Genomic DNA, 21,333 nt, shown 5'->3' with positions numbered 1-21,333 from the left:
TCCTGGCTGAATCTCTTTTAGATCTTTATTTGAATCACAAAATAATTGATTCCCCAACTGATACAGTCACAAAGCTTTCTAAACAATATGAGGACTCATTTTGGAGTTGTAAGAAAGAAAGCAAAACTCGCAGCGCTAAAAGATGGGAGAAGATCAGGAAGACAGCCGAGAGCCATGCTTTCTGCAAAATGCTGTATCTGGTAACCAAGATCATACACAGGATTGCCTTACACTTGACCACAGTAATTAATTTTAAATCAAAACAGCTCTACAATCTTTCTTAGACCAATTAGCTGGAAGGGTAGATGGATTTCATAATTAGCTAACAGCTGAGGAACCATCAGTAACAATGTATGAATCAGCTCAAATAGCAACAGAAACCTGTCAGCCTACTCCAAGGATAAAGATGAAGATATGAAAACAGAAGCTGCCAACTTAACATGACTTCTGGGTCTCCCTGGAAGAGTGGAAAACCCTGCTCCAAAGAGCTTTTTATCTGAAAGAACATCCAAACTACTGGATCTACAAGTAAAAAGGGAATACATTAAAAACGGAGCTCATCAGGTGCTAAAGTGGCTTCAGGAGATGAGTTCACCCCCAACCTGTAATTATCCACTTACATAGCTTTAAAAGCCTGCAATCCATTGTAGCCACATTTGACAGCTGACAAGCTCTATTTTTAAAGTTTTGCCTTTTTACTTGTAGATCTAGTAGCTTGGGGGGGTCCATTCAGAAAAAAAGCTCTTTGAATTGGAGTTTTCCCCTCTTTCAGGGAGCAAGAAATAAAGATCTCCCTCCAACAGGGAAAAACTGCAATTGACACAGGACTTTTCTCCATCTTTGCAGCAAAAGATGCTGCATCCAATTCAATAAGAATCAGGGTAGCAGATATTTCCTCAAGGACTACGTTCACAGCTGCAGTCTCCTATTGGGGCAGCTGCATGATGGAGCACAAAGGATTTGTCTTTCTGATTCTGGGGCCGGATCTACACTAATCCTGAAATATTTTCAGATTGGGAATGGTTGTAAAGTACGTTAGCTGGGCTGTGGCTCCACATGGTCATCACAATATCAGAAAATGGCCAGCGAACAGTTGGAGGCAATGATGTAAGTGCTTCCTACACCAGCTCTATGATCATTATAGTGGCTTTATGCTAATTGGGGGGTTATCAGGCAGCACAAAGAGGTCAGGTCTCAAGGAGAGAATCTGGCCTTTCCAACTTAAAAACCATGAAAAGGCTCTGAAATTCAGAGACACTTTAGAGCAAATAACATAACTCAAAAAAGTGCTTTAAGACTCTTTTAGTGTTAAATTAATGCCAGTATATAATTAAAATGGCAATACTTTGTTAAATTAAAGCTATTTGAATAATTCATTTTTCTTATTAGTTATATAGTATGTGCTTAGATTCAGTGATTATATTAATTAATAGAGAACATCTTCTGTAATAATTTTATGACAACCCAAGTGTTGATTGAGAGCAGCCTACACTTTCCATATAGCCTACAGATTATTTACTAATTGCATGATTCTATATGAAATACCACTTCCATTCTTTTCATGTCGATAAACTTGCCTTGACCGTTTTCAATATCCTTTCTCTACTGATATTCCGAACTATTGATCCTTACACCTGATTAGGATTATGAAAAAAGATAAATTTAGATGTCTTCTTTCACTCAAGGATGTATCTTAGTCATTAATCAGGAAACTAACACACTTAATTATGAAAGTTTAAGTAGCATAATTCACATTTTGCCATGGTTTATTTTATTTAATATTAAACACAGAAAGCCGATTGCATTGCACCTGATAAGCAATCTCTCCTACAAATGTCCTTGATTCAGCAAAGTACTTCAGGCTGCAGTGCCTGAGCAGGATTGTCCCTGCTATTGCTCCTGTTGGGTATCAGGCACTGTGGCATTGGATAGCACATCTGAGAGCCAAGAGACTGTCTCTCCTGTGCTCTCAATGCCCCTCCCTCTCCCCCCACCATCCCTCCCATGGAGGAGAAAGAAGCAGCAGCCTGACTGAAATGCAAAGGGATGAGGAGCCTGTGCAGTTTCATTCAGCCATCTTGTGCATATGCACGACGATAATAATTATGTTTAAGAATACTGTTACAGTTAGAAATGTAATTTAATAAGTTTACAATAGATTAACCATCCACTAGCTCACCTATGGAAGCAACATTATACATAGCAGCGATTACTTAACCAAGAATTCCTTTGCTGCAGCCATGAAACAAAATACAACCTCCCACCACAACTCTTCTGCAGTTGCTAAAATTCTGTATTTCATCTATTAAAGGAATTAATCCCCTAATAAAATGTAAGTAAGTTCTCTGCACTCTAAATTGAGGCTATACATCAAAATGTCTCTAAACATAATGGGGCAGATCCTCAACTGATGTACATTGCAGTTTACACCAGCTGAAGAACTGCCCCAATAAAGTTAAAAAAGATGGATGGAACAAGTATTTATTGCAGCTAAGCAGCTCCTTATAAGAGAGTTCCAATATCCGTACATAAACCATTTACCCTTGCCCTGAATACTTCATTCATTGCCAGTGAAAAAGGATGTGATCACTAACCTTCTGGAATTAATTTTACTATCTAGTCCCCAACGTCCTCAACTGTAGCTGAGGAGCACACAGCCACAACTCAGGAGACGCGGATAGTGTAAAGCTACCATACTGCTCCCTGGATCTTGGGCACAGCTGTGTGTTGGGCCACACCTTTACTGTATTTCAGAGCTGCGGAGGAGGTGGCATCAGAGCCACCACACCACTCTTATGCTACACTAGCATTCATCTGCACCAGAGTGATTTTTTCATGGACAGTTAAGGCAGCTTAATTTCTCAATTTTCTATCAGATTTATTTACTAATTATTTCCCTTAAATAAATACTACATTATTTTTGTAGGAGATTTTAATGCTATATTAAAGTTAAATCTCTCTGTCTAAATCTCTTAGCGTCTAAGATAGGTGTAATACTTAGATCAACTCACGCACCAATAGATACCTTGCTAGAAGCCTAGGATCTCAACGACCAGAAATACAACTGGAGAATCCTGTTTTATACATATTAAAAAAGTAAAGCGTTTTTTCACTAAACATATTGAAGCAGATCCTCAGCTGGTGTAAATTGTCATATGAAGCCATATTTTAAAATAAATGGCAGTTGACAGCAGTCTCCTCATGAGTTTTTGAGAAGTATTTAAAGCATACCTTAGTGGAATTATAATTTCATGTATGGTACAGCTATTTTAGCAGAACAGTCAAGCCTGGATAAGAAACTGTACTCCTTTTAAGGACAACTGAGGATTGGTATTTTTCACAAAACAAAAGCTCACATGAAAATGCAGCTTGACAACATTATCACATTTAGGGCCCAGGCAGCTCTTTTGTATGCCCAACAATGATTTTTTTGAATTTGAAACTAAAGACCCCTGAATGCTTCCAAAAACATGCCGTCCCGCTAATGATTTGTCTATGATACTTACAATTGTGACAGAAGAAAACAAATGGCGTATTTTAAAAAAACCCAAACCCTATGTTATTCTCTCTCATATACTCCTACAAAAGGACAAAGACGTAGTAAAATCCTGCAATTACTGAAGAGCAAGCGGTATCATTTGAAGCAGTGCTATCAATGTGCATGAGAAAGTGTAAGGGACCTCACACATGGCCACTGTCCTAAGTCCAACGGCTTCAGTGACAAGTTCCATAAAGCTGTTCTGGAGCATCAACTGACAAATATTTCAGTTGTTCTCTCCCTCGCCAGACCAGGGAATCTTACCAGTTCCAGTTTGGAAGCCAGTACAACTGCACTCAGGGGGTGGGGGAGGATAAAAATTCAGAATATTATCAGTCACATCAATTAATTTAATAATAAAGTACTGGTAAAGAGTCTTTTTCAAAAGGTGCTGTCTAGCCCTACCACTACTAATTTAAACTGACCAAGCTGGCTATAGTCCAGGGATGGCCACAAGTCATACTATTTGGTAAACAATAAACATCATTCATCACATCCAACTAACAAAAGTGGCCTTGTAGCATTAGATGCTCTAGTACAGGGGTGGGCAAACTTTTTGGCCCAAGGGCCACATCAGGTTGCAAAAATGTATGGAGGGCCGGGTAGGGAAGGCTGTGCCTCTTCAAACAATCTGGCCCCTGCCCCCATCCGACCCCTCCCACTTCCCAGCCCCTGACTGCCTCCCTCAGAACCTCCCACCCAGTGATCCCCCGGTGCTGCTTGTCCCCTAACCACCCACTCCCAGGACCCCCCCCATCCCTAACTGCCCCCCTGGGACCCCACCCCCTATCGACCCCCCCCACTCCCTGTCCCCTGACTGGCCTCCTGCCCCCTATCTACACCCCACCCCCTGACAGGCCCCCCAGGACCCCATCCCCTATCCACCTGGTCCCTGCTCCCTATCCCCTGACCGCCCCCCGAACCTCTGCCCCAGCCAACTGACATCCCCCTACCCCTACGATGCCGTTCAGAGCAGCAGGGGCTTGCAGCCCGCCGCCCAGCCAGAGCCAGCTGCACTGCCTGCGCAGCAGCATGACTGCAGGAAAAGGGGGACTGCAGGGGCGGGACTAGCCTCCCTGGCCACGAGCTCAAGGGCTAGGCAGGACAGTCCTGTGGGCTGGATGTGGCCCACGGGCTGTAGTTTGCCCACCTCTGCTCTAGTATTACATATTTCCACAGAACCCATCTGTTTGTAGTACTGGAGAAATCCAATTTCTAACATCATTTTATAGCCTCCATCATGTTCTACATTTCTTCATGCGTATTCTTTATTTGACTGGCACCCAGTCAGACTTTCTCAGTGGCTCCATGTCTAGTTGGCAGCTGGTATCAAGTGGAGTGCCCCAAGCGTGGGTCCTGGGGCCAGTTTTGTTCAATATCTTCATTAATGATCTGGCGGATGGCATAGACTGCACCCTCAGCAAGTTTTCAGATGACACTAAACTGGGAGGCGTGGTAGATACGCTAGAAGGTAGCGATAGGACACAGAGGGACCTAGACAAATTAGAGGATTGGGCCAAAATAAATCTGATGAGGTTCAACAAGGACAAGTGCAGAGTTCTGCACTTACAATGGAAGAATCCCATGCACTGCTACAGACTAGGGACCGAGTAGCTAGGCAACAGTTCTGCAGAAAAGGACCTAGGGGTTACAGTGGACGAGAAGCTGCATATGAGTCAACAGTGTGCCCTTGTTGCCAAGAAGGCTAACAGCATTTTGGGATGTATAAGTAGGAGCACTGCCAGCAGATCGAGGGACATGATAATTCCCCTCTATTCGACATTGGTGAGGCCTCATCTAAAGAACTGTGTTTTGGGCCCCACACTACAAGAAGGATGTGGAAAAATTGGAAAGAGTCCAGCAGAGGGCAACAAAAATGATTAGGGGGCTGGAGCACATGATTTATGAGGAGAGGCTGAGAGACCTGGGATTATTTAGTCTGCAGAAGAGAAGAATGAGGGGGGATTTGATAGCTGCTTTCAACTACCTGAAACGGGATTCCAAAGACGATGGATCTAGACTGTTCTCAGTAGTACCAGGTGACAGAACAAGGAGTAATGGTCTCCTGTTTCAGTGGGGGAGGTTTAGGTTGGATATTAGGAAACACTATTTCACTAGGAGGTTGGTGAAGCACTGGAATGGGTTACCTAGGGAGGTGGTGGAATCTCCTTCCTTAGAGGTTTTTAAGGTCAGGCTTGACAAAGCCCTGGCTGGGATGATTTAGTTGGGGATTGGTCCTGCTTTGAGCAGGGGGTTGGACTAGATGACCTCCTGAGGTCCCTTCCAACCCTGATATTCTATGATTCTCAAAGAGGGGCACAAAGCAAGTTTGGCTTCTGTAATTTATTCGCTATGCTCTCACCATTGAGCTGCTTGCAAGCACAACAGAGACGCTGCAGAGATTTAGGGAATCAGAATCCATAATAAAGAACATAGCCGTTTTTTGCAGATGACATCCTGCTTTATCATCACAAAACATTATTCTCCATTCAGTGCCTTAAAGAGGTCTTGAAAGCTGCAGCAGTCTATATATTTTTTGCTAAATATGGCCAAGTCAAAGGTGATGTGCTTAGGCACTCATTCAGCAAGATGCTAATTAATTTTCCATGCCAGTGGTCCTCTGAGGGATTCATATGCCACAGGGTACAGATCTACAGTTTAACTAAAATAATATTGCTAAATCTGCACCTCCTTGTAAATATCTGACATCAAGACCTTCAAAGATGAAATAACTTAGCATTAAGCATTAAGCTATGTTTGGCTGAGAGAGCTTAATAAAAATGAATGCCTATCCCCAAGTGATGTATTGCCTACACGTCCACCCCATACTTCCACCTACATGTCATTAACAAGACCTAAACAGAATATGCAGCAATTTTATATGGCATGGAAGGAGACCTATAAGCAGCTTGTTGAATCTCCAAAGACCCAAAAAAACATCCTCTCCATGGAAAATTCTATAGTAGATCAGACAACATCCTGTCCTAAGGAACATTTTACAAATATGCAAGAAGCCTACCAGTACCTTAGTATAACACCATCATTCTCATTGACTTCCATGGCATGCAGGTTGCCAGGTTTTCCTCAAGGACAGGAAGACATTGATTTTAAAAAATGAACAGAAACAGAAAGTTTACAAAAACAAGAAATCCAAAGAGGAAAATTTGAACTGGATCCTGAAATGAATGGAAAGCCAGGGAAATTGTTTGAAGATGCAGATTGGGAGCATACTGCACATAACAGTCTGGAGACCTGGGACTGGGCAGGAAGCCATAGAGAAGAGAAGTGCAAGAGTCAAGGTGAGAGGAGTGAAAGGCATAGATGTGAATTTCATTAGAGGTACAGACAAAGCAGTTAAGCTGTGACATACTGTGGTGAAAACAGATTTGCAGACGTGGGAGATCTAGGAAAATAGAGTCAAGAATCAACATTATAAGCAATAGAGGGGGAAAAAACATGTCTGAATCATGGCATAAGACCAAGGCCATCAAGTCGTGCTTCTGTTTGGACCTTTTATCCAACAGAAATATTGCTGTATTTGAGATATTTGATAAAGCTAGATCACAGGCAAACGTTTACTTGATCAAGGCAGGGTAGAGAATGTGGAGTCTCTGAAAGTGTTAAAAGATATGCATAAGCAAGTATCATCAGGATAAATATGGTGGACAAGTTTAAAGGTAGTGGGTGAAGGTAGAAAAATGCAGAGGATCGAGAATTTGACTTTATGGAGCTCCACAGGTGGAAGGGTTTCAGTGTGCAGATGGAACTGCCAGCCCAGATGGAGAACGAAGTGTGAGATAGATGGGAGTAGTACCATGACAGGATGTCTAACAGAGAAAATTTTCAACAGCGTACCTGTGCCAGACGTGTGCGAGAGAGAGAGAGAGCATACCTGTAATGATTTCTGTTATACTCCATATTTGAACTGGTGTAACTGAGAATAGAATTCAGCTCCTGGTCTTCTATTTTGAGGTGGGAATGGAAGTGTAGATATAAAGAGGTGTTTCTGTAGTATGGGCATTGCCTCAAATTCAAAATGATTTAACACTCACTGAATTTATTCAAGGTCATAGGGCATGCAATAAGGAGAGAAAAATAACAAGTGTGATATCACCTATGTACCAACTATTTTCACCTCTCCACCTGCTTGCTTCTGTCCTCTGATTATTTCTAAGATACAGTCATCCAATCTTTCCTTTTACTGAACAATAAATAGGAAAACACATCTTGATTCACACATACAACAAGGCTTTAGAGTAAAGCTTTGAGATCAGTTCCTTTAGCATTAGCGGAGAAGCAACTAAAATTTCAACAACCGTATTTGGTTTTTAATCACAAAATACATAATAAATATTAGAGGGGTAGCCGTGTTAGTCTGGTTCTGTAGAAGCAGCAAAGAATCCTGTGGCACCTTATAGACTAACAGACGTTTTGCAGCATGAGCTTTCGTGGGTGAATACCCACTTCTTCAGATGCAAGTGCATCTGAAGAAGTGGGTATTCACCCACGAAAGCTCATGCTGCAAAACGTCTGTTAGTCTATAAGGTGCCACAGGATTCTTTGCTGCTTCATAATAAATATTGTGATTTTAATGATATGAAGGATTCATAGAAGTCTCTCAGATTTTCAAACAGTTTTCATTTTCGCCCTTTCTTTCTGCAGGAGCAGAGTTAACTTAGGGCCTGATTCTGAAACCCTTACACACAGACATAGTCCAGTTGAAGGCACAAGGACCATCCCCATTAACTAAGGGCCACTTGCACAGGATCAGTCCTTTTGTTTTTTGACAGCTTAATAGCACTCTTGATGGACCTCAGAGGATACGATATACAGGGCACAATCTTATTAATTAAACATCTGGGTATTCAATAGATACTTCATTAATTAGTTCAGCTGTGCCCTCTTCATTCACACTAGTAGCTTGCCTTAAAAATATTACTTTCATGTTTTGTCTTGAAAAGAGGATTGGAGTGGATGAGGAATCCAATTTATGATTTTGGGTCACACACACACGATGAAAAATTAACCCCAATTCTTCCTCATCTGCTAGCCAGAGCTGCTTATGCTGACATTCAGAAAACTTGAGTTTTCCCCACTATGCAGAGAGGTCATAGATCAGAATAGGCTGTGTGGAAAGAGAAGAAGTGCCAGAGAATTTTTCAATGACAGCTTCTCTTTTCTTGACACTGCACGTAAGAACTGCTTTGGGCCTGGTCTACACTGGGGGGTGGGTTCGATCTAAGATACGCAACTTCAGCTACAAGAATAGCGTAGCTGAAGTCGACGTATCTTAGATCGACTTAGATTGACTTACTTCGCCTCCTCGTGGCGCGGGATCAACGGCCGCCACTCCCCCATCGACTCCACTTCCACCTCTTGTCCTGGTGGAGTTCTCGAGTCGACAGGGTGCGCGTTCGGGGATCGATTTATCGTGTCTAGATGAGACGTGATACATCGATTCCCAATAGATCGATCATTACCCGCTGATCTGGCAGGTAGTGTAGACATACCCTCGGGAGCGGCACAAGGCCTCCCTGAATACATAATGCCTACAGCTGCCTTCATATAGGAAAATAAAGTTCAATTTGTTCTGTGCCATGAAAGGAGTTAACATGCAGTGAAACAAGAATGGCTAAGATGAGCGATGCACATTGCATGCTACAACAATTACTCTGGAGCCCTGAAATCATACATATTCACAGGAGCGTATGTAAATCTAGTTCAACCCAGCTGTGAGATGATCCCCTGAAGTAAACTAATAAAGAGCAGCTAACTATCTTTAAGCTCATCCCAAGCACTGTAGAAAGGTCCTAAAATGTGCTCAGAGATTCTTTTACATCAGAAGAAATGTAGACATTTTTCTAAGAGGCTTGTATTTTAAGATGCAAGGCAGCATAAAGTTTCTCTCTTCAAAGAAAAAGCTACAAAGGAATTCATTTTCCTGGGGATTTGGATTTTATTGTACATTTTGTTTTATCTTTTGCGAGTGCCCTTATTTTATTTTTTTCATAGGAAACACAATTGTTATGACTTTTCTTATCATACACACGCCTCTAAAATTACCTTTGCTCGTGGTGAATGGTGAAAGGGGAGAAGTAAGTACAGTACTAAAATCAGTAAAGTTCACAATGAACAGCCACTGAATACCATTAGTCATTGGGGGAAATGGTGTCAGGCAATTTCTACTGTAGGGACTTGCCTTATGTCTAATCTTTGGGACAAATGAAAGTGTACAGATTTCAGAGATGTCGTTTCTCTCTCTCATAAATAATAGATCCAGTGGAATATGTACTGTGAACCTAATGTCATATTTAAAAATTCAGTAAATTAGTTCATTTGTGGAGGTACCACTCACAAAACAGACTATAAAAAAATCCAGACAGTCCAGGCCTCCAGTCTTTACTCAGACACACCTCCTTCTTATTCAGGCAAACCTTCCACTTTGCCTGAATAAGAACTTCAGGATTGGGCTTTTAATTCATAATTACATTACAAGTTTTTAAGAGAGAAATTCTAAAAATATTTCTCCTTAACTCTAGATCTTCAGTGTTGTACAGTCAATAGAGCCAACCCATGCTTTAGGATTAACTAAAAATGGATTGCATGCCTCTCATTGAACTAAAGACTGTACAATGACATCTTTCCTGAGGAAGTTTTTTTAGGTCAGCATTCCAGCTGTCTGACCTGGGACCTGTAGAATGCTCATGGTGGTGAGGTTTTTTTACATTTGACCCTTACATTTAAGACTATCATTCATTACATTATTTCCTTCTCATTATAAGCAAAGCCATACATGTGCACCTTCTCCTCTTGTAGGACACAATCACCTTTTTTTTTATAGTGAGTTAGGCTGAAAGTCATTCATCAGGAGTGGTAGGGGCAATTTAATTTGGATCAATTGGAAGAAGGAAAAAAATCACCTTCAAAAACCAGTAGACAAGCCCTTCTTGGAGGGACCACTATTGAGATTAGGGACCAATAATCACAGTCTCTCCTTTATGCTTGATCAGAAACTTCAATGCTTTTCAGTTTGTACTGCATGTCATTAAAGACACAGTCACTGGATTTTTTTTTGTAGATTTGTGGTCTCTTCTGGCCTTGAAATCTACAAAGCTATGAAATATATATGAAACTTTATAACTGCGAACTAACCTCAGTCTTCCCTCCAGGATATGTGCACACTGTTTTGATATTGCAGAAGTTCCTCAGAAATGCTGGGCTGTTGGTATAGGTTGCTCAGAGAGTGAGAAAAATCAAATCACATGAAACTTGCATTTGCAAAGCTGTATGAAAACAACAGGGCAGTGGTCCCCATTAAAAATGTATCCTTTACCAGCAGTTTTAACAAGAGTGTTTTAACTGTTGGCAAATAGTGACTTTTTGTATTTTTAAATGGTGAGCCTGGCAGGCACAGGAGAATGGATACTGAGTAAAACTGCAGTTGGCCAGTGGAACAGACTGAGTAAAAGGACGGGGGAAGCAGGTTGCTTACTTGTCTCCATGATGAGGGGCTCCCACCAGAGTGGGAGATATCAGATGATTGACATTGTGGGTGAGATTGTAGGCTTCCTGACCTTGAAAGTGTTCCTTCAAGCAAAGTAATTATATCAAATAGAAAAAAAAATGGAGACCATAGATATTCCCATACCTGCTATCAGCTCAGATTTGGATGTGCAGTTTAACTTCAGCTGATTATTTTGTGACACACTTAGGGAAGCAAAAAAAGGTTTAAAAATAACTTGAGAGGCTTTCCAGACCTGATATAGAATTTATCAGCATGTGAATGTATGTAAATACAGCACTAACACTTGAATACACATATTGAAAACCCATTCTTTTGCATCCAGAAATTATATTTTAAAGCCCATAAACACAAACATTCATACTGAGCCAATACCACCACTCTTTGTGGTGCTACTTAACTCTAATGCAGAGAGAGGTACACGAACAACAAACAAAAAGCTGGTACTAAACAAAAAATGCGAACAGCAGGTTTTCCTTTTTTTTCAGGCTCACCTTGCCCAATGTGCAGCTATGACTAGCTCCCAATAAAACCCTAAGTGATTCGAAAGGTAGGGCGGAATAGTAGTGGGCTGAATCCCATTCAACCACCGAATGTATCATGTCAAGATGTGAAGCTCAAAATAGCTGAAATGGGTACAACTCATTGGCTGCCTCCTTGCCATGATGTATTTAGTCATTGAAACTTTATACCCAATTAGTAGTTTCCCTTTATCCCTGCCAAAATATCATATATCATTTACCATCTCTAAGTTCCATTTCCGTGTATGCCATTGCCAGCGGTTAGGTTTAGTACTTTACCATCTGGTTCAGATTATACTGGAAAACAAAACGACGACAACTTCCTGCTGAGATAACCACATAGTGCTCTCATTTCACTTTTGGTGTGGTCATCGTGTTTGTCCTGGGTGCAGCTCAGAATATAGAGATCTCTTTTAATACAGATTACAGCTAACAATGGTATTGAAATGAAAATGCATTGTTTGTGGTGACAGGTAGCTAGCTTTTTTCGTGTGTTCTAGTGACGGGAGCAGATTCTGCCTTCAGCTATATGTGTGACCTCCATTGACTTCAGTGGGGCTGTATATGAGGAGATGAGGTCAGAATTCAGCCCCTTGTATTTATGGAATGTCTTTTCAATAAGCTATTCAAACCAGAAAAATGAGCTAGTTCGTTTTCGTTCACCAAAGCAGTTGTGATGAGTTCACTGAAATATCAGACTTGCCTTCACCATAAAGCAAACTCCAGAATCTATTTTTAGAGGACTCTAACTCTAGGGCTTTTCTTGATGGTTTGCCATCTCTATCTATGATCACAGACAAGACAAACAAACTCAGGCTTGTACATGGGAGACTTTTTTTTGTCTTTTTTGACTGAATGTAATAAAAAAGAATACAGAGAGTTTTTGTTGGATCTGTGGTCACTGGGTCTGCTCTCCACAGATGCCTATTAATCACTTCACTATGGAGACAGACACATCCATCATACCATAACAGCCTAGAAACAAGAAAGCTGGTGAACTGATAGCAAGACAAAAAATGGAAGAACCGTCACATTTTATATTATGGCTTGGGCTTTCCTTATTTTGGTTTGGTTCTTTCTATATCATACTTAAACAGGCTGATTTATGACATTGATTGTTTCTTAAGAGGTGTTTCTATTGACTTCGGTGGTTTCAAACCCTTTAAACACAGCTTAGCTAAGGTACCTTATATGTTTTTTGTATAATGTAGGAATGGTTAATTGGGCTTCAGAAGACAACAGTTTTCAGAAACCAAGGTCACACAGTAAAACTGCATTTTATTGTTGAAGACATTAAACATATGGATGATTATTTCCAGGCCAGTAATGAACCAGTGCAGATAAAATAAGAATTCATCTGAGCTTTGTCCATCCCTCATGTCAGAGCTGAAACATTCTGAAGTTTATGAAACATTTTTCTTAGGTCCCCATCAAAAACCCACCACCCACTCACTACCTTAGTAGCATGTTCTCTTGGAGGGTGAAGATGGGCCATGATGCCTGTTTCTGTCCTCCAACACTGGGTCTCCTCTCCTGAATGCAACTTGTTATCATGATGTAGAGTGACAGAACCAAGTTATCCTTCTGCTAGACCTCTAAATCTCACCCCTCTACATGTAAATGGCACTCTGGGGTTTCCTCACAATTTATGCATGATTGTATATAGAGTAGAATGATAAATCCCAGCGGATGTGAGATCACTCCCCTTTCATTGGATGAGCAGCTTTGATAGAAAAGTAGGAAGAGATGATCTTGCATGCTCCAGGATTTTACAGTCTCAGAAAGTACTGGGCATAAATCCTGAGGACACATAATTATTTTCATATTTTAAATTGGTAAGATCAACAGGCCCAGGAAAATGAATACCAGACACAATTGCACTAGTTCAATGGAAAAGGTTCCCTTGAACAGGAGGAAGAGATCAGGTTGATTACTGTCTCCATGAAGAGGAACACCCCACCAAAAAAGTGAGGACATCAGATGACTAAACTGCCCCTCAGTCTCTCAAGAGGATAGCATAGCTGATATGGGAAAAGAGGTGTAATCAGGAGGGAGAGTACTAAGCTGGTTCGAGGACCGCAAGAGATTTTGTTAAATATCAATATGATTAGATTCTTAATTACATGTAGGCCCTGATCCCTAAAGGTGCTGAGCACTCATATCTTCAAGCTGACACTTTCAAGGTTTATTACCGCAGTGCTTTCTCTTGAACGTATTCTGTAAATAACATAAACATGTCCAGGGAATGGTTTATCATCATTTATGGAGATCAACCTACACATGCTATATGGAAATAATATGAACATGTTTGTAGGCAGCTCTTTCAAGTTTCTCTAAAGATAAGGTTAAGTTTGAAACAAAAGAAAAACCCTTCTAATACACTTATAATCACATCAAATAAAATAAGCAAATAATGTTCATATTTAGAAAGGTATAATCAATGAAGAGCTACTCAGGTCATTTTAAAAGTAGCAAATAATATTTTGTATAAGAAATTTGTTATGGTATCATGTATTATAAAATTAGCAAAACTCATGTCCAGAAGTCTTATGATCTTGTTTTAAAAAACCCTCAGTAATTAAGTGTACCAGCACATGATATAGTACTGGGATTTTAGATAATACATAGATTCAAGCCTTTTCAACACAATGAAGTCTTTGCAGTTTATCTGCTATGTCTTTAAAGGTGTAGATTGGATGATGACTTCTACATTTTTGTCCATTATTTTTCTGCTTATGTTAATATTTTGAACGATTACTGTTCAGAAATGCCACTGGAAACCACTGTTCTCTCAATAGCCACTGAACAAGGAATGCATAGGCAGCAGCACAGTAAGTTTCCTCACACTGTGCCCACAGTGACTGTGACTTAGCGTGAGGAGATAGTTTAGACCCATCCACTCTGCCCCAGTCTCTTGGGACTGCTACTAATGGTGCTGAATATTTGGGATGTGCATTGGTAATAGACTGAGATCATCCCCTCATTTCAGATAAGGTTTTGGTGGTGTTCCCCCGTAATACTAGAATGCAAAACACTCAGAGCCACTACTTTTTAGTTTATTTTACTTTATCTGTGCCCTGAACTTCATTAATTTGTGGTCAAATCCTGCCCACCTTAAATCTCATGATTAAAGATGAAGTTGTTGGGATTACTCAAGTAAGTAAGGCCAGTTGGATTTGACCTGTGATCAAAATAACCCCTTTTATTAACACAACATTGTATCCAAAGAATTCATGCAACTCTCAGGATCTTTGTTCCTTAAGGGATCAACTGCTCCTGCTATTTTGTTCCTCACTTGAAATCACAATCCTCTGTCACAACACAAGTAATTTCCATGGCAACCAACTGTGATGTCACAAGCAGGAGATTATGATTTCAAGAGCAGTTCAGCTTTTAAAATTCCTGGTTTGTATGCAAATATCATTTGTCCACTTACACACACTAAATGAAATGGGGACAAGTATGCTATAGAAGTAGAATTGAATCTAGACAGAATGCTTATCAATGCTTTCCACAAGGCAACAGCAGCATTTCAATGTTATTTTGAAAAAGTTTGCTGGGGTTTTTTGCATTTTGTTCTAATTCTGGACCACAGCTATCTGCCTACCAAATACATAAAAGACAGGATTCCTGAAACCATTGATTTATGACATGAAAGACTGGTATCTTCACAAAGTCTTATGAGGTCTTCGAGGTACATTTTCTCTCTCTCTATCTCTCTCATAATAAGAACATTGTTTACATTTCCTCAGAGTATGCTTTTAATGCACTTGCGTTTGCACGCTCTCCAGAGAAGGGAATGGGGTATTTGAGTTGTGTTTTTTTAAACTACTTTGTCAGGCACTTAGTATCTGATAGTTGCGACTCCTTCTCACTTAGCATTAAAAGAACCCAACAGGCTCCGCACCTGCATTTGATTAGCGTGTGCTGGCTTGGTGCACAACTAAGTAGGGAAAGGAAAAGCAATGTTCTTTATATATGCAATATCTTGGTTAATGTTCTGTAGGATTATTGACTGGTGCATTCTCATCATTTTTATTAAGTTGAGGATATTAACTCTACTGAAGAAGCCTACTATGACAGCAAGCCTTAGGAGCAATAATAAGACCTGACAACATCTCTAAGCACAGTGCAATGCCACAAAATAGGCTTCTCACTGTGTGTGCTTTTAGCCAAAGCAGGAAAGAGAATCCAGCATATTTACCTATCTAGAACAGGAGAGATTTTTAAAAAAAAATTAGCAATGACACTTGAAATCTGGAGGGTATTTTTAAACCTGTTCTGTCTCAATGTATTTCAGTGTTGGGCTCTCTCTCTCATAGTTACTCAGGATATAAATACTCTATACCATCCCTGCTGCAGCCCAAACATATGACAAGGCTTCCAAACCTTGTGACAGAGACAACAAATAAATAGCAGGGGAGAAAGCTTGAAAGGATGTGAGATTCATTTATGTAACATACATAAAGCTTCTGACTCCTCAGCTTTTTCAGTGTCAGTGATTTACAGAAATAAAATGTGTGGGAGGAGAGATGGGGTTGAGGAATTGATGAAGAAAAACATGCTATTTCTCAGCCTGAGAGACAGTCCTAACTAAAAACCCTGGGTGAAATCCCAGCCCTGCTGAAGTCAATGGGAATGTTGCAATTGACTTCAGAAGGGACATGATTTCACTTCCTGATCTAAATACCCTGGAATTTCAGGGGTATTTTGAAAGCTGATCTCATACAGATCAAAATTCTGCAAATGGGCCCGGTCTCTATAAAGAATGAACCCTGAACACCCCACCTCACCCCCACCCCGGGCTCCATGTTGTTCAAGCCTGGAACTTAATTCAACACCATGAGTTCAACTTTGCTCAAAGTGAGTTCCAGCCAGCAGGTACAGGATGGATGTGAACTTGGGATAATTAATGAAAAGCTGAGAACAAATAAAATCTCCAGTTAATGCCTTTGAATGGACTAGATACGTTAAGAAGCTTTTCCTGTTAGATTTTTGCTTACCATTGTATGATGTTTGTTGCAGGAGTGATTCGTGAGAGCTATCTCAAAGGCCATGATCAGCTGGTGCCGGTCACCCTCCTGGCCATTGCAGTCATTCTTGCTTTTGTCATGGGTGCCGTCTTCTCGGGAATCGTAGTTTACTGCATCTGTGACCATCGCCGCAGAGACGTGGCCATTGTCCAGAGGAAGGAGAAGGAGTTGGCCCACTCCCGCCGCGGCTCCATGAGTAGTGTTACCAAGCTCAGCGGTCTCTTTGGAGACACACAATCCAAGGAGCCAAAACCAGAAGCTATCCTCACACCTTTGATGCACAATGGCAAACTCGCTACCCCGGGCAGCACTGCCAAAATGTTAATCAAAGCTGACCAGCACCACCTGGACTTGGCTGCTCTGCCAACCCCTGAGTCCACCCCAACCCTGCAACAGAAGAGGAAGCCTAGCCGTGGCAGCAGGGAATGGGAAAGAAACCAGAACCTTATCAACGCCTGCACAAAAGATATCCCCGCAATGTCATCGCCTGTGATTCCAACTGACCTGCCTCTCCGGGCTTCTCCCAGCCACATCCCAAGTGTTGTAGTCTTGCCAATCTCTCAGCAAGGCTATCAGCATGAATATGTTGATCAGCCAAAAATAAGCGACATGGCACAGATGGCCATGGAGGACCAGAATGCTACGCTCGAGTACAAAACCATAAAGGAGCATCTCAGCAGCAAAAGTCCCAACCATGGGGTTAATCTGGTGGAAAATCTGGATAGCATGCCACCAAAAGTACCCCAGAGGGAAGCCTCATTGGGTCCTCCTGGCTCCTCTCTGGCTCAGAGTGGTCTGGGCAAGCGATTAGAAATGCATTCCTCTGCTTATAACGTGGACTACAAGAGAAACTACCCTACGAACTCACTCACGAGAAATCATCAGACATCAACTCTCAAAAGAAACAATACTAACTCCTCTAATTCCTCCCACCTCTCTCGAAATCAGAGCTTCGGCAGGGGAGACAACCCTCCGCCTGCCCCACAGAGAGTGGACTCTATACAAGTCCATGCTGCTCAGGCACAGGCTGTGACTGTCTCTAGGCAGCCTAGTCTCACCGCGTACAACTCGCTGACAAGGTCCGGGTTGAAACGTACACCTTCGCTAAAACCGGATGTACCCCCCAAACCTTCCTTTACCCCACTTTCAACATCCATGAAGCCCAATGATGCGTGTACATAATCACAGTGGGGTGGGGGGACAGCAATGAAACAGAGTTTGCCCTTTAAAGCCAGTGTTCTGCAACTGCATCACTAGTTCCAATTGACAAGAAGGCTGTTGTTAAGCTGAGGATGTGTTGATCCTGCTCTCTGGGAAAAGTGGAATATTTTTTAAACCGAGCCATCTGATCTGTGGTGAAGGTTTCAAACTGCAGGACTCACCCCCACTACCTGACAGTTCTTTACTCAAAACACTAACTTAGCATCACAAACATTGAGCCAAAAGCACACAGGTGAATGATGACTGTGACATTTCACCCCCCAATTGCACAGTGCATTCCTGAACTGGGAAAGAGTGCTCTGAAAAGCAAAGCAAATAAAAGAACTTAAAAAAATAAAAATAAATACAAAGTAAAAAATTCATTGATAAAGCTAACTCTGACTTAACAATGGCAGAAGTTTACTATGTGCAGGTACTGTGAAATGCCCATCAGTGTTACAGCCATTTGGTTATAGCAGATAAATGCCACGTTGGGCAAAACTATGTCATAGATTTCTGCTACTCTTCTTTTAATGAATAACATGTGACTGTTAACGCAAATAACTCCTATTATTTATTGTTCGTCTTTTGTTTTTCCTAAGGAAATGACTTCTGCATATCATCCTATGAACAGCTCTTCAGAAAAAATACATTGAAAATTATACCTATTTAACATGAAACCCATTAACTGGAGTAATTAAAACTCTTTTATTTTTCCAATAAATTCACTGAGTTAAATAAGTTGGAGCTGGAATTCTGAACTTTGTGTTTGGACTGTTTGATCTCTAGCTGAAAAAAGGGGAATATTTATTTAAATCTGTTAGTTAATTTGCTTGCTGGGCTTCTGATCTATGACAGGCAACAAACAAAATCCCCCGAATTTATAACTCCTAAAGCAACTGCAAAAGAAACTCTTTAAAAACTGCACATGTGTGCACCATTGCTGTCAACATGGCTTTGTCAGTCATCAATACTTTCTGTGAAGGCACCAGCTTGTGATGTGCCATCTCATTTCACCTTGCATGTGAGACGGCAAACAAAATCCACAAACAGTGTGAACTAATTAATATGCCGGCTGTTACCATGCATAAATTATGGTCTTATCACACGGGTTTTTCTTGGGAATACATCTGTGAATAGCCTGTTTTCTTCCACATGTAAATTTGTGCCTTACACCCTCAGTTGTGTATATTTGTGAGCTGTAGTATGTAAAACCTTCCCCTCCCCCGCCCTTTGAATAAATGCAAATATTTATTTACCTTCCCTCTCCTAAGCCCCCTGGAGAATTGGAGTAAAGAAGTTCAAAGAAGAATGTAGTGGTTATTGTAATAACACCATATCCATCAAGAAATTAGAGTAATACTATACCCTCCAATTCAGTTTGACTTTCTAGTTGTGCCAATTCTGCCCTCAAACCACCCCTTGGCTATGCTGGCAGCATAGACACTGTATTGTGGTTGGCAATTTCCTCCCCCTTATACTTTCATATCATTTCAGTATGGTGATATTCTCATTAGCCAGCAGAGAAATGAGTAATGTACTGTCTCCAAGTCTGGTTTGTCCACTAGATAGAGATAAGCACTGTGTGTGACTGGCCAGCCATTGGAAGCAAGCCTCAATGACACATGCTGCTGTGTGCATGCACAGTATGCAAAATGAAGTGAAATGGAAGTAGGATGAGGCAGGCTGGTTCCTGCTGTAACTGAATAAGGCCATCCAGAACAATGCTGCAAAAAAACTTTTGGGGGAATTAATTTTGATTTAAATTTTTTCCTTTGCATGTGGCCTGAGTGTGCCCCGTGCCCACGCATAAGGTCTTTTACAATTTTTCAGTCATTCATGCACAAAGGTAGATTTGTTTTTAACCTGTTATAATAACTGTATCAACATACTGTAGAAAATAAGGGAGGGCCATTTTTGTTTTTTATCTACTGGGCAGTATATTTGGGGAGGGGAGGTTGTTTTGATTGTTTTTTAAATTTTATACCCAATTTGTTTTGCAGGGTTTTGGTTTTGTTTCCAAACAATCAAAAAGAAAGAGTTCAAGTCAGCTAGTATGTAGATGGTATTTAGAAAGTCTGGATGGTCTAGACCAAAGTGTGTAACAAGGGTGCTTGCATGTTTTTTCATTCCATCATTGCTTCTTTTATGAAACTGACTTGTTCACCATTAGTGAACTATGCAGACTGCTGTAGATAGATTGTATCCAAAGCAATGCTTTTTTTAATTAAACCCTTCAGAACAGTATGTAGCAGGAAAGTCTTTTTTTCTTTCAAAAAACAAAAAAGTAGCAGCAGCAGCAACTTGCAACCTTTTCCCCCCAAACTCCCATCCCTCGAGTACCAAATGTGCAGTGCCCATTGCTGTTATTAAGGAAAGCGTTCTGACATCATGTAGAAATGAATAATCACTGCAACAGCCTTGTACAGAGATATGCCTTTGTAATATACATCACATCAGTTACTGGGTTGACCTTGAAATGCTCATTTTGTACTCAGTGGGTCTTTTATTTTAATCCTCCCTCACCCCAGTCTCCCAGCACCCCTCACTTGGAGGGGTACATAAACCTAAGTGTGCCTTTGCTTTCCACCCTTGATATACACTGGTAAATGCAACAAATTCAGACTCTCATTTGTTGTAAAGTTGTAAAATATTGTGATGTCACTGACTTTCCTTCATCTCCACATCCCCCTAACATCTGAGTCACAACTTAATGTATGTTGTAAAAAAAAAAAAAAAAAAACCTAAAAACCTAGAAAGAACGGGAAAAAAAGGAAAAAAAAAGAAAAGGAAAGGAAAAAGCTCTTGATTGCATAAGGTAATAAAACTAGACTGTTCTACCTTAGTCTGTGTGTCCTGTTCTTTTGTTTCGGTGATGATTTCTATCCCTGCTAAAGCTCTAATCTGAGAAGTGATGTTGATTGTTTAAAGAAGCTTACAATAAGAAAGGAAATTGTAGGTTATTTTCTACCTCTTATGGAAGATGAACTTGACTTTAGCACGAGACACTGGTAATTAAAAATTTAATTACATATTTGTTCTCCCTCTATTCATATTCTGCATTTTCTTTTTATGGGCTTGTTCATCATCAAATATTTATGGCAGACTTGATAGTTTAAGAGATCAAGGCTGCGATTTTATCATTCATGGTCCACCAAAAATAGATCATTATACAGATGGGACTTCACTTCCCTGTTTTATGTATTAGTAAATTGGAGGGGGGGTCACATTTTTCACATGGCAGGAATAAAACTATTAAATGTCATGGGCATGGTTTACAGGTTGTTATAACATCATATTAAACTTTAATTTTGCAAGAAAATGCTACTAGACAGTTAAAGAATAAAGGAGTTTATTTATCCATTCCTGGATGTTATTAAAAATTACCTGCATACTCAATATTGTGTAACAGAATTCCATAAATGTGGACCACTTTTTTAAAAAAAAAAAGCTATTAAACCTTCAGATACCCATTATTTTAAGTTTTATAATATGAGTTTAAAGCTAATGGAAGCGAGG

General features: G+C 40.5%; 1 protein-coding gene across 19 annotated transcripts in view; it reads left to right on the top strand.

The window, feature by feature from the left end:
* SEMA6A (semaphorin 6A) overlaps positions 1–20,953 on the top strand; it is a 205,521-nt gene extending 184,568 nt beyond the window's left edge. For 18 of the 19 annotated variants that reach the window (XM_045020630.1, XM_045020631.1, XM_045020638.1 and 15 more), the window contains one exon: positions 16,607–20,953. In XM_045020630.1, coding sequence (XP_044876565.1) covers positions 16,607–17,796 — 1,190 coding nt within the window. In that variant the 3' untranslated portion in view covers positions 17,797–20,953. The remainder of the gene's footprint in view (positions 1–16,606) is intronic. The other variant, XM_045020644.1, reaches the window with a different exon arrangement.
* Positions 20,954–21,333: the final 380 nt, after the last annotated feature.

The sequence above is a fragment of the Mauremys mutica genome, chromosome 6 (assembly GCF_020497125.1).
Source record: "Mauremys mutica isolate MM-2020 ecotype Southern chromosome 6, ASM2049712v1, whole genome shotgun sequence".
Lineage (NCBI taxonomy): Eukaryota > Metazoa > Chordata > Testudines > Geoemydidae > Mauremys > Mauremys mutica.
The sequence above is the reverse complement of the archived record's forward strand: the minus strand, read 5'-3'. Positions and strand labels throughout refer to the sequence as shown.